Source organism: Rhodnius prolixus, unplaced genomic scaffold, assembly GCF_049639745.1.
Source record: "Rhodnius prolixus isolate KJV_2025 unplaced genomic scaffold, Rpr scaffold_2, whole genome shotgun sequence".
In the NCBI taxonomy this organism is placed as follows: Eukaryota; Metazoa; Arthropoda; class Insecta; order Hemiptera; family Reduviidae; genus Rhodnius; species Rhodnius prolixus.
In genome coordinates, this window is record NW_027411592.1 from 37,711,037 (window position 1) to 37,728,841 (window position 17,805).

The following is a 17,805-nucleotide window of genomic DNA, read 5'->3' on the forward strand; positions in this document are numbered from 1 at the left end:
AGCTAAATTACATGGAACTGATTATAATCAGTAACTCTAGCACATTTCCAAGGAATGCAATAAGTCCGGAAAACCGAACTATATTAATCTCAAAGAAAGTAAGAAAATCAGAATTAATTCATGTAAATTGTAAGGTGTAGGTAATAGAATAAAATTGAATTAATTATTGAACAAAATTTCTTTGACAATGAAATCCACTACTGTTTATTTTAAAATTAATTGTTCTTAGTAGGTTTCTAAAACACTAAATATTCATTTTCCTTCAATTGAAATTATGAAAAAAAAAAAAAAATCTAGATTAAAAACAAAAAATCAAGGATACATTCTAATTCATCACTCTTCCTCTCTTCCGTCGATACATCGCTCTCTCACACTCTAAGTTTATTCCAAAACTGCCAAGGTAATAAGAAAAAACCAAAACCTAATTGGACTACCACCCTTTTACTCTTTTAACAAAGCACTCACTCTGGCTGTTCGCATGTTTTCAGGAGGGGAAGTGTAAAATCTGCAGTCTAGCAACTCGACAAGTCAGTGTTGAGAGTGTTGCCATCCAATCCTATACTGTACACAGCACTATGACCGTCTTCGCTGATTCCGCTCGTAAGTTCTTTACTAAACCATCATTTTATTCATTCATCAAGTTAAATCATTTACTCTTCTAATAAATGGTAAATTATTATATATTTTTCTTGTCCTTAATTTCATTGCACCATTTTAAAACCATTTTCTGAATGTTTACATTTTTTTTTTCGTTTCCTGAAAGGTGAAATAATATCCATTTCAAAGTTTTGAAACATTTTTCTCATCCAGATAAAAGGATTTCGTGATATTGAAGATTATTTCCACTCGCCACTCGAGTTGTAACAATTCATTAGGTGGTGAGTGAGACCGTCTTCAATGCAGCGGTTCCCAACCTGGGGCGAAAGATTGTTTAGGGATACGCAAAAAAAAAAGTTATAATGGCGGAAGATATAAAAATTATACAGATATATTATTAATGAGAAAAAAATTATATAATAAATGATTCCTACAACTTAATTACAAAATTATTATAATAAAACTGAATAACATATAAATTGACAAGAATTAAGTACTCATTCGATACTGCAGTATTTTTTTTAAAAGTAAATATATTTGTATATCAAAAATTATTAAATGATTTCTTGAAAATGTAAAAATTTGAAAAAATGTTGTTTTGAGTAATATTACACATGGCCCACATATAATTTACTTCTCCTTTATTAACGTTTTGCTGTTTCAATTTACGACCCCTGCAATAGTTATTGGTTTGAAATGTTTACCTGTTCATAAATGATTTTTTTAATAGGAACAAATCATATGTATATGTTCTTTACAAGACATAATCAGATTGTTTTGCTGTTAATTTAAAGTTACAATACGTAAAATCAAGAATACGATTATTTATTTTATATATATATATATATATATATATATATATACATATGTATATATGTTAGGGACATACACACTAAGGAAACAATCAGATAAAGGGGTTCACTAATGAAAAAAGATTGGGAACCGCTGGTCTACAGAGTCAAAAGGGTAAAAGGGTAATTCATTTACTTCTCAAATCAAAACCATTTCTGGATGCGCCACTATATACTTAAACTCCTAATAAGAGAAAATCTAAGAGACGACAACCGGATTCGAACCCAGAATTTCCACAAAAGGAACCAGTGCGCTAGCTACTGAGCTAACCCCTTTCTTCTAAAGTTAAAGTAATTTAATATTATTTATTCATATTAAACTAATATAAATATTGTGTGACATTATTTAAAATTTACAAGTTTATGGAAGAGTCTGCGAGTATTTTATTCAAATCCTAGCCGAGGCTACTTCTCTTGATTATCAAACTTCTTATTTCCAATTCTTTTTACTGCCAGTTTCTGCTTTATCAGTTCAAGAAAATATTTTAAAAAATTTAAAAAAATAGTGAGTTAGAAACTAGACATTCGGAGGGTTTTGTTTATGAACGCTTCTACCAAAAAAAATGAAATAGACTAAGATGGCTCTTTTAACTACTTAGGTCTGGTTAAAATAAAAAAGTTATGAGAGCGTATAATGAGTGTAGAAAGTAATAAGTTAGGTAAGGACGTCTTCTGATCAAAGATTCGGCACTTTTGACAGGCTACGGCAAATATTTCCTTTCAACACATCAATAAACAAACGTTCAAGCAAATAATGGAGTTCCAATCACCACAAAGAAGCCAGCACAGGAGAATTTTAGCCTCTACGATCAAAATCCGCACTAATCACCAGCCACGGAAGGGCAAATACGCAGCGGCCTTCTTATTCATCAAGATAAGAATAGATAAACTAAATAATTCAAGGGATTACAGTCAAGCAAATATAACATTAATGTGGAAGGCTTTGACCGTCTTTATTATAATAATGGATTTATTTTGAAATCCAAACACTCTGGATTAGTCTGACAGTTAGTTCTATTCCTAGAATTTAGTCCAGCCAACTATATACTATTGTACTAGAAAATTCTTCGTATTATTTAGTCAAGTATTAATTTATTGTTTTATCATTAACAGCAAATATTTTGCATGAGCGCGGGTTGGGCTGGGGTAAATCCAGGCCTATTGGATTAATTTAAATAGTGGTTACTTAAACTATTTTCAAAAAATGATTTTTTTTATCATTTTGAGGTTGTTTCTACGACTGATATTTGGACAAAGTACTAGCGAGGATGAATGCATCAGCAAATATACCATATTAAAATAATTGCTTATCCTTAAAATATTTTAAAAAAAAAATGGCCATATATACAACATATGTACATAAAAGGTACTGGTAATAATTGATCTGCAATCGGTCTGTATACTTATTAAATAAAATGACTTAAGGGATTTGTATGTTACAATAGTGAAATTAAAAACTCAAATTTTGCCATAATACTGAAGAACGTACTAGAAAATTGAGATGAATTTTTTTTTTTTTAAATAAAAACCAAATGAATATAAATTTTTTAGTGGTCAAGGTCAAGCAGATTTTAAAAAAATAGATTGAATGTCATTGATACAAAGAAAAAAATAAAAACAAAATATTTTGAATATTTTTTTTATTCGGATTATGTAGGTGAAAATGTATTTCAATGACAATGTTATGAAGAGCCAGACTATGAGCTGATATTTTATTTACGATTAAAACAAAAACACAAAATCAAAGCCCGAATGAAATTTATTAATACGTAAAAAATAAAATTAGACCTGCTTGTCCCGTAACACCGAAATATTGAAGAATAATTCATTTAGAAGGAATTTATTAATAATGAGTAAGCAAAATATGTAATCCTACTTTTGAAGCTTGACACACAATTGCTTGGGCGCAAATTTAATTTTTATTTGACTAGAGGCTTAATTCTAAGATGTTTCGAGACTCACAAGTAACTGCCTACTTTTACTATAAATGTTTGTCATACATCCGCCAATTTAAAAGAATAAAACAAATCAAACATCAGAGGAGAAGTCTCCACAGTTGGAATTCCTAACCAAAAATATTTTTTAGAATAACTTTTTCTAAAGCATTGCAGTGAAGCAGACAGATAATGGAGGCTAGTAGAGTGCACCAATCAGTATTTTGGCTACCTGTCTAGAGTTAGTATTTTTGGGGAAAATGGGTTTAACTTCGGTGAATTTAAAAGCAATAAAAAAGTAAAAAAAAAAAAAAGTAAAGTAATCGCCTATTTTTTCAGGCGTGGCTTAACGTCCAACTACCAATTAGGTGTCGTGGACGGAGGCGAATAGCAAACGTACTTTACTGTAAATTTCTTTTATTAACCATTAAATAAAATCCAAGGCATAAAGACCGGGAATCGAACCCAGTACCACAATGCATATTAGCTTTGCAGGTATCGCCTCTAACCGCTCGGCTACCGTGGCGCCTATTTAGAAGCAATACAATGCTGTGAAACTCGTTGATGGAAATAAGGGTCGGGTCCCACCTCCTCGGTCTTTTGACAAGAAGAATTACTTTTATCGTTGCGATAAATTTTAATTTAAGATCATTGACACCTTTAATAAGATTAATGTCTGTAAATATGGTGACAATATAATAGTACATGTCAGAGGGTAACCTCTTAAAATTTTTAGTTTTGATCGGAATTCCCGAACGTTCTGATAATAGTCGCGTTCTTGCCCTGTAGTGATATTTTGTTTTGCCTTTCAATCAGTTTCTGAGTACCATTAATGTATAGTAAAGTGATCATCACCACGATTCTTTCTTTCGTCCATCTGGTTCTTAAGTTTTTAAGATACTTCTTTTTCAAATTCAATCTCGGTACAAAGCAATTTGTTCAGGAGATATCTGGGACTTTATTTTCCTAAAGACCATCTTCTTTGTTCTTCAATGGACTCATTTTATTTGTCATTTTTCCAAATGTTCTAAGCCTACAATTTTGAGATCTGTGGTATTTTTTGGTAGATGCATAATCTCGTCAAGTTATATATAATCAAGAATATTATTAAAATCTCTTTCAGTTCATGAATTAATAGAACATTGACGTTTCTTCTGTCACACTTATGACAAATGTAATAAGAATGTGAACCTTTGGTGGTTTTTGGGAAGGATAACTCAAAGAAGTACTGCCTACATTTGTTGCTTATTTGGAGCCACTGTGAGCATTTCCCTTACGTTCTGATTTCTGTCCTTTTTTACGTTCGTTCGTTTTTATCTTTAGTATTAAAATTATACTTATTCAAGTTTTAGTGAGGGAAGGGATTAGCTACGTGGTTAGCGTACTGCACTCCCACGCGGAGGTCCCGGGTTCGAATCCAGCTGCTGACCCTTAGATTTTCTCTTCCTAGGAGCTTCTTACAGCTCACTGTCCGGTGATAGACAGTGTTGTCTGTAACGAGAGAACACTGTCCGGAGGCCGGCAGTGCACTGAAAAAGCTCCGGGCACCAATAACCTTAGATGTTGACGCGCCTTAAATCATCAAAAAAAGTTTTAGTGACACAATTTATTTTTATTTAAATGCATACTATCAGAATTCAAAATATCAAACTATTATTTATAAATAAAAAATAAAACAGGGCGCCACGGTAGCCGAGCGGTTAGAGACGAGACCTGTAAAGCTAATATGTATTGTGGTACTGGGTTCGATTCCTGGTCTTAGGCCTTAGATTTTATTTAATGGTTAATAAAAGAAATTTACAGTAAAGTACGTTTGCTCGTCGCCTCTGTCCACGACACCTAATCGGTAGTTGGACGTTAAGCCCCGCCTGAAAAAATAGGCAATTACTTTACTTTTTTTAAAACAAATAAAAAATAAAACATCTACTCCGCCTGTAACCAGATGCGAGAACGCGAGAGTTTTGGAGAGGGTTTGTTCTAGTGCCCTTAGTGCGTAAGCCCCACCACTTCGTCAAGGTTGGACACAAGGTGGGTTTAAGGCCAGAAGAGCCAGGGCCGTAAGGAGGGCAAAAAAAAAGAACACGGACTAACCATAAAACTGAAGATGAAGAAAACACTGTTGAAGAGATAATTATGTAAAGGATATAGGAAGGCGGTTATTGCTCCTTCTTCTTGTCAGCAGATAAGCTGCACTGTCACGTAGCCTGGAAACACAACTGAGTAAAACACAACTACAAAGGTCATAGAAGCAAAGCTACAGATGTATGGCGGGAACAAGAAGCGCGGGAAGAGGCGATGGCGGGAAAGACGAAATTAACCGTCAACAGATACAGCTGTTGAGTAACGCCGAACACCGCTTTTACGAATTGCATAAGGAACTATTTCAGACATTCATCTCCCATCTGATCGCCCTTTCTAACTGAAAAAAAATACTGCTTTTTTTTCTCTTTACTCCTGAGATTTATTTTCATTTGAAGCAAATCGAAACACAATGTGTCGTGTGAGGAAACATAGCAAAAAAAAAACACGTGAAGAGAGTCTTGCAATGGAAACCCCGCTGAGTAGACGTTCCCCTTTTACTGCTTATATTTACCCATAGATAATTAACTTGCAATGGTGATCAAACAACGCGCACCCTGTTGTTCCATTGTCTTAGGTCACAAGTTCAGTTAGACAAAAGCTTAAATAAAAAGTTGTATTATAATCGCAGCACGTTTAAATCTGTGTGAGGGAAATGCTCACGAGGACAACGCTCCTGAGTTGTCAGTACATATAGAGTAGAATCCTGACCTTCAAAGAGTCAAAGATAATTACATCGTTGGCAACTGATACAGAAGAATAACAAGCTTAACTGTACTATTTCTGTTTGTGACAGGCATAATGAAATATATTTAATAAAATAAAAAATATATTTACACAGAAAATGAGCGCTTTCTTTAAACTACCCTTGTGGATTTTAACGCGTTCAAAAGCAAACCACAACAGGTAATAAAATACTAAATCTAGGTGAAATGAATATTTGGGTTAATCAAATATCAGGCAAAAATCATCGGTATTTCAGGTAAACTAAAAAAGGTAAACATACAAAAGCGAAAGTAGAATATATGTTGAACCTATTTACCTTTACTTACAAAACAAAAAAGAAAACAGTGTTTTTGGCAATTCAAATAATTTCCCGGTTTTCTATCCAAATTTCTAAGAGCACCTATAGTTTGTAGGGCCTAGACTTAAATCGTTAAATTAAAAACCTTGATATGCCACGTTTCAAGGAGAATAAAAATTCTATTCAATATCTTTTTTTTCTCTACAGTTTAGAATAAGTAATGCTTGAAGAAAAGTTTGTTTTGCATAGTCTGCTGCTTTTTGTGGCGATGAGGTGCTCTGGCAAAGTGTGGCATTGTTGACAAGTGCACGCAACGACAGAGTCTACAAGTCATTCACTAAATCCCTCCTTTACCAAGAATGTTGACACACCATTATCTATTTCTTGTGAAAACTCAATTTTGAAAATGCACGATGATTACAAAATTTCCTATTACAGCACTAAAAGGAAAAGTTACAACTAGCTGACAGAATACCCACCGGCTGTACAGCCTAGCTTTTTGAAAAATAGACCTGAAATATTTATTTAAATAACGGCTACCAAAATGCCTCCAAGATATGTCCATTACTATTATTAGTTATTTGTTTACAAAAATTTCACAATATTTTGCGAACACTATTGAACTTGTCAATTTTGTAATATTACTCTTTTTTCACCCAGATTCTTCTTTCTGTATACATACTTTTTAATTACTAATGAGAAGTAACAACAGAAAAGTCATATCTATGTTCAAAGGTACAGTATATATGTGGCGGTAATAAAATATTTATGTTTATTGCAACTAGATGTAATCACAATCTCAGTTTTATGTACATATGTACTCTGGAAGTTATATAAGTTAAATTAATTAATTTAAAAAGTTTATTACTGTTAATAAACATTAAATAAATGAAAGACAATTAAAATTACCTAATTTAATCGGATCACACTTCCTATAAGATTTCATACGCTTGCTTCTAATTTCTTCTACCAAGGACTTACTTTCTCCATAAAGACTGGATGCAACATACTTCGATTTGCGTGAGGAGGTCACTCTTTTCGTCCTATTCTGTAGAGAGAATTTGTTTACGCGTACTCCGGGATTCATGCTCTATTTAGGCTTGAACGCACTCAAATTCCTTGTTTAGTTAGATTCTCTGTCTAAAGCTGCAACTCGTTTAGATTCTTTGAGTAGAGCTGCATCATTGGAGATTTTTGGGTCAAGCACGTTGGTATTTCTAAAAGTTTTAAAATACTATAGAAAATGTAGCGCAACAGTGCGGACGTAGAACCAACAACAAATGTCCTTATCGCGTTTAATTATAGTTTCTTGTAATTCATTATTATCTTTATTTTCTTCCACAAAACTTGTTTTGGGTTATAGTTTCCACAAAATTATAACCTACAAAATTATATTTGTAGTGATAAAATTTTTAAAGCATTTGCGTTTCCTACCTTCGCTCGCTTTTTAAAAGTTTAGCAAGAACTTGTAACCTCAGGGAGAACAGTCTGCATTCTTCACGTTTTCAATCATGTTACTTTTCCAATAGTCTGCTGCTGCTCTTTAGAGAAACTGAAAACATTCGTTCCTTTAACTTTCTCTTATCACTAATAAACATTTCAATTTGGGTTTTCACTGATCGTTTCATTGCACAAGTTGCTTTAAACTCGTACAGTAAATCACATCTTAACTTTCAATCTCATTAAAATTCACTGGTACAACACCTTTCTTACAGCTAACACTTCTAGACGTCTTAAAAGACAGTAGCCTCATGATCGCCTCTCTAACTCTGTGGACTTAGGGTGTTACCTCTAAATAACTATTATCTCCAGTTAAGTGTGTTGAATTCTATATTATCTTAGTTGCTTATAGCGTAATGATGTATGTAACTGATTGCAACTAAATAAATGATTTCGTTCAAAAGCTTCAACGTTATCATAAAAAATTAAAGTAACATATTTACTACAAATATGGAATTTTAAATTAAAAATACATATGCCAAATTTTATTTTGACAAAAGGTCTCTCAGAGGCACCGAGATTGTCAGCATTTTCCCGTTTTTGATTTATGTTTTTCAAAGGGAAAGTAAAATATGGTAAAGAATGTAAAAATCAAAAACAACAAACCAAACAATGAACTTTCAGAGTTTTACTTGATTTAGATCTTATTAATATTAATTGAAATGAACTTGTTTAATCACTATTGTTATAAGATTTAGGTATCAGTAGATTGTCCCAAATTTGATAAAATAAAGAAACAAATGCCCTACTGATTATTGTTTATCAATAAACAATAATCAGTAGTTTATCAATAATCAATAATCAGAACGTTTTGAATGGTTTATATGTAGACATTCTCTCCAACATTAGTAATGATTATGACTTGATTTTTGAACATATATTACATTAAAAACATCTACTCTGCAAAATTGACTGAAATTTAAATGCAATAAACAATATTTGATACTTATTTAACAATATTATTCTATTAAGAATAATATTGATATTAATCAACGGTCCATGTCATTTAGTAGCATGACTGCTTAGTCATATTTAAATGTGTTATATTTCATTTAATTTCAATTTTAGTAACCTAATTTTCATTCAAAATTACGTTAATAAAAAATGTCACAAATTTCAAGCATATTTATTTAATCCTCTATTACATAAATATCTCCTAAAATATATTTTGAGAAAAATAACACAACACACACACTAATTTTTGTAGCTATTTCACTCTTTCCCTCTAAAGACAAAAAGCTGGGTAATTAATGTAATTACAAATTTGCATTTAAGGACATATGGAGTATGTTAAAGAAGAATTTTCAACGTCTATAATGGAATTTGAGACCAATTCCGAATTCCAAAAGGTTTACCCATTCTTTTTTATAGACAGAATGAATTGCCTTGATGGAATGGAAATCGTTAAATATAAAAAAAATAAATTAAATAATTGCGAAGGACTTAAAGCAGTCCAGCTTGAATGAGAAGGAAGTGCAATGGAACATGCTCAGTAGTAAGTAGAAGAACCTGAGTGACACCATTAGCCATGAGTGCCTTGAATAAATCGCCTTGAAACCTTATTACCTATTTATAATTATTTATTTTTTATAAAACATCAGGAAGGCAAGAATGTTTCTCTTCATTAAAAATGGCAGTTTAATGGGAACTTGTTAGTAATGAATAAGTTGTTAAAGATTTCTTAAAAATTCCACACAATTTCTTAAAAAATTGTTAAATTTCTTTGGAATTTCAAGTTGACTATTAATTGAGCCGTTCACTACACAACTGGATTAACTTCATAAATCAAAACGTTGAGAAATGCAGTGACATAATGTTCATTGTTTTCTAAAATTCCATTTATAATATAAATTCAAATGAATTTACCGTTATCATTCAGCACCTGCTACTGAATTTGAGTTGAATTATTGCAAAGATTTACATTAGAGCACGGAATTAATGAAAATGGCTTCTGAAATAAATGATTTTATTATTCAATAGCCAAAAATTTGTTGTCGTTTAATGGTATTAATCTTTATTATTTGGGAATTTTATTATAAATATAAAAAGCTATAACCGAATCAAGTGCTTTACACTTATATTTAAGATATTTTAAAAAGTGGAGTCAATCTATTTGTGCAGTTAAGTTGTCAAAAGGTCCCTTCCAATGAAATGTGTTAACCATTGCATTGTATCATAATAACTCAAACAGAGGGTGAAGTGATGTACAAAGCACCTTAATAGACTTAAAAGGAAATAAGTCTTACCAAATTTCGCATTCGTTTTCATTTATCTGGTTGGACCTCTTGTGAGCAGGGAAGATGACATAATAGCGACAATCTTATAAACTCTGAAGAGTTACATTGATCTTATATGAACGATAGACAAAGTGCAGAACCTGAGCAAATCTCCTTCTGACGAAATATTAAAAACCTGGAAGATAACACACTCTCCAGAGATTTAAGGGAAAATGCACATGATCTGGGTGAAAGACTACTCCGGTAAGAGTGGAAATGAAGAGGTTGAAGCTGAGGAGGTTTCACCAACTTCCATCAGTATTTATTTGAAGATCGTTAGAAACCTAAGCGTTGAGATTTTGTTATTTCTTTGGCAATATGAATGCAATAGCACTTAACTCTGAATTGTATTCATCTATACAGCTTTTTATTCTCTCAAACACTGGTTCTATTTACTGCTCAATAAATGCAAGATAAGGGACGATAGTGTTTATTATAATGTGAAATAGTTTATCAGAGATTAATTATAACCTAGTCGCCTAGTCACCTCTTCCGCATTGGTGTCATTCGGACAAACAGTGGAAGTGTGGAGAATAAAAATCAACAAATCTAAGTACCTATTATTAGAATGACCTTCAGTAAGTAAAAATCGCGACCTCTTCTGGAAGGCCATTTTAGTTAATAGTATGCCCGGCCCATTAATTTGCAGCTGATATTTGCTCCAGCTAAGTTTAAACTACTAGAAACAATAATTAACTTTTTATCAATAAAAAAATAAATAAATGACATCAAACTGCCAATATTACAGTTGAAAAATAGTACAGTTTATTTAAATATAATTATTTTAGGAACCAACCTATAAGAAGGCATGACCAATCTACCCATTAATGATTTATTAATAAATTTTTTACATTCAAATCTTACAAAGGATTGTAACTTAGCATCATAATAACCAAATAACCAAACATAAAGTCACAAATGGAAGTACGTTTAGTCTCGTCTGAAAATATAGGCCAATTTACAGTTTACTAAGAAGGGCAAAAGAATTCCATGGAAACTCACAAAAAACTTACTGGCAAAAATTATTATAATCAATAATACTATTATCCCAGAAATAAAGAGTACAACTAATAGATACTATTGATCGTAGAACTGGAGTAAAGGCTGATCATAATTCGCCAAAGCACCAATGAAATAAATAAAATCATATTTCGGTAAGGTTTCTAAACTGGGAAACAAGAGTAACAAAAGACTCAAAAAAGAGTAATAACAGAGAGTATAGAGGGATTGTCGCAGAAAGAGTTCTTGCGAACCACAGATAAAAATGAAGATTCTTGTAATGTAATTAAAAATAATAAAAGAATTCTGACTCGAGAGCAAAAATCTCTCATTTTGCATCGAGCGCTTAAGAAATGGTAATCACAACCACTGATGCTATAATAAAAATAATGATTGAAATAGTATCAATAGTAGGTATTACTAACACTAATGTGATACCAGCGAGTAAATTCAAGCCAAACGAGAAGCCTTCTACTTTCTTTTTGAAGAGAGATGAAATTGATAAGCACTATCCTCCGCGTTAAGTTTTGGCAATGAATCAGTGTAGAGGCGGACAGCGTTTCAAGTGAAGTGCTTGGTATAAGAATGAAAATTGTTTCTAATCCAGTGAATTCTTGAAACGTGAATTATTTATTAGAGACTGTTTTAAAAATCGACATTTTAAGCCCTAAAAGCGACGCTAAAAGCAAATATGGAAAATATACTTGAAACTGTAAAAAAAATAGATTAATATTTGGTTATGTTAGAAGAGAAATAATAAAAAAAAAAAAAGTCCGGGGACAGACCGTTCAAAACATGAATTCTGACTGATCGTGCCCATCATCTTCCGAGACACAATGAGAAGTTGGCATCAAAAAATCATTTTTATCTCCAATTTTGAAGAAGGGATTATCAGCCTGAATGTAACTCATATTTTGATTATTTTCAATTATTCTCAAATTAGTTTCCAGCGGGACTCAAAAAGGGCACGTTTAGACCAGTAAACTGTGAAGCACTTGCAGCAAATGACAGAATACTCAGAAATAAAACATATGACAAGTTTTCTTCAAAAAGACATTACTGACAAGAATTCTTCAAGAAGACATTACTGATCAAAAATTATAGCGATAAATGAGTAAATGGGAAATAAGAACAGAAATAATATTATGTTTTGTACAAACAAAAATTTGTGGGAGATAAGAATTGATTCTGTAGTAAACAATAGAGAAGCACGAATTAATAACTTCAGGAAATTTATGAAAAATGTGTTCAAATTGTAAGAGCCAAATAAAATAACACTAAATATAATAGTTATTGCAACTAATTTGAATTGGTTTTTGTTTACTGTTTAGGCCAGAGAAGAAACGAGTGTTTGTATTGTTGGTTTTGATCATTGATGGAGTACTCTTCAAAACAAAAAGTTGAAGAAGAAAAAGAAAATTCGCAAAAAATAATAATTTCTTTAGTTAATAGTTTTTAAAACTAGTAATCGATCTATTGAGCTCTCCCTTGTACAGTTACCCATTTTGGATTAACTATTGCTTGTAATTTAGGGCAAACATGCTACAAATTTCTTCTTTGGATCATCCAAGACTTCCTAATTTATTTCGTGTGTTACTTTTCTGTCTGATGCTAAGATAAATTGTACATGTAAACAAGTAAACATGGAAAAGATATTTATTTTGTACCAATATCGACTTTATGTTTCAATAAATTCACATTTTCATGAAATGGTCCCGTTTTTGTAGTTAGTATAACATTTTTGACGTTTTTCCTCATGGTTTAAAGAGAAAAAAGTAGTTGTCTCAAAAAAATATCACTTGTCAAAGTAATCATGAAGTGGAAAAAGGAAGGAATGAAATAATTATTTCAATTTTTAACTCTTTTTGTAATCGGTAAAACACTTAGAAAATAAATTATTCGAAAAATAATAATGAAAAAGGAGATCTTATATAATAAGTAACGCCCCCAAAACATTGGGATAAAATTATTTAAGCTTATTTTTAATTCTATAAAAATAAATACAAAAATAGAATAACTGTTTTTAAATTAGAATCCTCAGAGATAAAATAAAAATAAGTTTCGTATCCTTTTACTTCCTGCAACCTTAATGTTTGTTAAATCATTGTTTTTTTAATGGATTGAGTTGTTTTCTTTTTTCCTTTACAAATCTTTATATCTTACTCCTTTTTTGTCAACCTTCCTTAATGTATAAAATGAATTAAAAAAACAAGCTGTGGTAAATAATTTTTATTTAGAGGTATTTTATTTTGACAAGCAACAAGTAATTTACGGTAATCAATGAGAAATGTTGCTGCTAGCTTAGATGAAAGAAATTTGAGTTGTTTCTTCTTTTCTCGATTTCCTTGAGAATGGCTCCATCAGCTAACTTTCAATTTTGCAAATTTAACACTTATCATATTTATTTGGAAAACTTTCCAAGATAAACAATTTTTTGCTGGAAAAACACTTCGGAAACCCTCTTTAAACATCCATCTAAAGAAGCATTATCAGGGAAATGTACAGAAAGTAAAATGTACGACCAAGTCATTGTTCTTGATACACCGTCGTCTTCAACACGATCATTGACCCGGTGCAATTATTGACCAGGACAGAATTATATTTCAAGTTTCACAATTATTTTTAGTCATGAAAACAATATATTTAAGTAATTTTGGAGAGACATTATTTTCTTGATCAAAATAAACTACAAAAAGTTCATTAACGTATCATCTAACATAATAAAAATTTTTTCTTGTTTTTATACTTAAAATAGATAGTTAGGGGGACAAATATTTGGCTTCAAAATGGAAAAGGTAATAATTCCGGGTTGTAGCTAGCGTTTCTATGGTGAAATGAGACCTGTTGCAGTTAAATGGAACAACCAAAAACTTGTTTCTAATATTTGTTTCCTTCGTCTCACTTAAGAATATAGTAAAGTTACGTAATTTCCTTTTTTTCATCATAATAAATAATAATTATAGTTAGGCGTAATTGAAGAGATTAAAGAATTATTACATTCTTCCCAGTTTTTTGCAATGTTTCCAAATATTATTAATAAAAATATATCAAAACTATAGAAGGGAAAATCATTATAATTAAAAGATTCTCGAAAGTGGATTTCTCACCATTTAAACTATCTTTACTTGCGTAAAAAAAAAAAATGCTAAGATCAAAGAGAACTCGTTAAAACTTTTTCTTTTTTGGCGGGCTTTACCTCTAACTACCTACCTAATTTGGCGTCGCGGACATATGCGTTAAACAAACATAATTTATTATGAAATTCCCATGTTAAACATTAATTAAAATCCAAGGCCTAGACCGGTAATTGAACCTTGTAACAACTTTTCATTCATCTTAGTTTTTCGGGTCCGGCTATTGTTTCGCCTAACAAAAAAATTTATTTGTGGGATCCTTATTTTTGTAATATACATCAAATCCACACTTGAACTTTTGGCTCTGTTCAAAAACAAATAATCGATTTATTTTAGTGATAACATAATAAGCTTAAAACTAAATCACTCTAGTCTCTTAGGCTAGAAGGTAGCTAATTTATACCCTGAAATTATAGTTTTTTTTAAAAAAAGAAATGGTGGTATTTATTTCAAAATAAGAACCAAGAAAATAAGAGATTGTTGATTCTCTCTTCGTTAATAAGAAGAGAAATCAATGAAAAAAAATAGTTATTTCTTTCAAATAAATAACGTTATGATTAACTCCAAATAATTTGATCAGTGCGTAAGAATCAAAATCGCTGGAATTATTTTTAATTTCCAATGGTGAACTACGCCAAGGTGACCAACTCTAACTTTCAAAATATCAGATTAACGATTGTGCCCAAACTGAATGTTCCTAACTTCCTTCTAATAAGCAATTGTACTCCTACATCAACGAGTTTTCAAAATTGTTTTTTTCTCTTTGTTAGAGATATTTTCAATGACAGGAGAATGAAGTGGTGTATTTGAATTTAGAAGAGAATTGAAATATATTGATTAAGGCTCTTTTGATAATAGGCTGCTTCAAAAAAACAGTATCCAAACTGCAATCTGCAATCAGTCTGAGTGAAGTGGTTTAAAATTGTTCTCTAAACATCTTCGTAATCAACTAGGCTTTTAGCTTACTAATATCACCTATTTGTCCAATTACTTTAATAACAAATTACTTTAATTACAACAAATACTGTATTAGTTGTAATTTAGGGACGAGACGTCGTAACTAAATTGCTTAAAACTGATCTGTAGCCTCCAATAATTGTTTTCCTTGTTTACAGTCAAGTGAAATCTAAACTTTTAGTTACTTTCCACCTAATTAGGTGGTAAAATGAGTATAACAGAAACCCACAGACCTCAGCATCTCAAGGAAATGGTTATTTATTACTTCTTTTTTTTTTTGTGAAATACCTAATTATTTGTCAAAATTATTGATCTATATTCCAAATAATTTTAAAGTAATTACCAAACAAATAAAAATGATTAAATTTACAGTTCAAATATGGTAGAAGATCTCACAATTTGTTTTTAGGGTGTTTTACATTACTTTCTTCGACTTACTATTTTTATTTGTAATATCACTTATTACAATTCTTGAGGTTTTAACTTATTCATTTTACCAAATACATATTTAAACTTACTAACATTATCAGATTGTAAAACTGCATATTGTGCTGAAATAAAATATAATACCTTGTTTGTAACAATAATTTATCACAAAGCAGATAAAATAGATGTCGGAAAAACGTTACTTAATTTGAGCCAAAACGTTGAGGCGTTTTTAGAAATCTTTCTGGTTACTTTTTTTTTGTTGACAAAACAGGGCCTAACGCTCGAATCACTTTTAGCAAATGGAATGTCAATCAATTCGAACGTCATGTTAGGTGTGCCCCTTAGGGGTGTAGTGACAAATGATCGATATGTAATGACGGGTCGATATGGATATAGCAACGTGCAAAAAAAAAGGATATAGAGTAACCTAGCTGGGGTGAGCAATATAAGTTTTATTTGTATTATTATTACAAAAATATAGTGTTCTATCGAGCTGTGTGTTATTTCCTTGTTTGTTTCATCGCATTACAAAATTGGTAACCACCGACGTGATTGAAATTAAGTTACTATTTTAATATTTGAGCGGGTGGGTAACTAAATAAAATTAATTAATCAATCATGAGCGAGGAAGAAAAAGTGACAAGTGAAAAAGTTAGTGCGGCTATACCAGCTGCAGAAGAAGCCGTTACGGTAGCTGCCTATACTACAAACAAGATACCCCCATTCTGGAAGCCTGACCCGGAACTGTGGTTTAGTTCATTAGAGACATTATTTGCTCGAAATAAAATTACTAACAGTGCTACTAAATTCCAAATAGTAGTTACAAATTTGGAATTTGATGTAATGCAACAAGCGGCTGATATAGTGAAACATCCTCCAGATAATCCTTATGAAAGTTTGAAAGGGAGACTTATCAGTACATATTCTGAATCAGAAAATAAACGGATTACACAGCTGTTGGAAGGTAAACACTTAGGGGAAGAAAAACCATCCCAGTTATTAAGGCAAATGCAACAATTGGCAGGTGACACGGTGGCCAAAGATATGGTCAAAATGCTGTGGATAAGGTCATTACCGGTAAATATGCAAGCTATATTACAATCTACCGGCTTTACAGACCCTACTAGATTAGCTGATATTGCAGATAAAATTCATGAGGTTGTCCCCATTGAAATTTCTTCAGTTTCTAGTCTTAGTCAGACAGCCTCCACATCTAATACAAGTACAGAGCTTATTACAGAAGTGCGACGATTGGCTAATGAAGTTGCAGAGTTAAAGCTTCAGACGCAGCGCGATAAACCTCAAGTAAGAAGAAACAGAAGTCGATCAAGACCAAGGAGGAAAACTCCATCTGACCCCAACTGGCTCTGCTATTACCATTACCGCTTTAGGCATCACGCAAAAAAATGTGAAGCCCCATGCGCGTGGAATCAAACTCAAAAACCAGAACAGGGAAACTGAAGGAGGTATCAGAGATGGCGTTATCGGATACCTCCAGGGGCCAACGCCGCCTGTTTGTTTCAGATAAGGTAAGTGGACGCTCTTTTCTTGTAGACACAGGGGCAGCAGTTTCCGTCCTACCTCCAGGCAAGAATATAAAAAAATCGCCCAAAGATTTTTGCTTATTTGCCGCAAATGGAGCGCGAATCAACGTATATGGCGAAAAGACTTTATCACTAGACCTGGGATTGCGCCGCCTCTTTAATTGGACGTTCGTAATCGCAGATATACCAAAGGCAATCATTGGTGCCGATTTTATGTACCATTTCAATTTATTAGTTGATCTTAACAGTAAAAAGCTAATAGATAAAAAAACAGGGCTTACAACTTGCGGAAAAATTGGCAATTTTAAAACACAGTGCGTAATTTCTCCAATTTCAGGTACTGGTCGATATGAAACAATTTTAAAAGAATTCCCTAGTATAACTCGCCCATCGCCAATAAAAACTCCTATCAGTCATCGGGTTTATCATTACATTGAGACTGTTGGACGCCCTGTGTGTGCAAAAGCACGAAGACTACCAC

At 32.0% G+C, this 17,805-nt stretch overlaps 1 protein-coding gene across 1 annotated transcript in view; it reads left to right on the forward strand.

Moving 5' to 3' along the window:
• The first annotated feature begins 439 nt into the window (after positions 1-439).
• Positions 440-17,805, forward strand: part of LOC141449587 (alpha-tocopherol transfer protein-like) — a 48,552-nt gene continuing 31,186 nt past the window's right edge. The window contains exon 1 of the mRNA XM_074119146.1: positions 440-600. Coding sequence (XP_073975247.1) covers positions 576-600 — 25 coding nt within the window. The 5' untranslated portion in view covers positions 440-575. The remainder of the gene's footprint in view (positions 601-17,805) is intronic.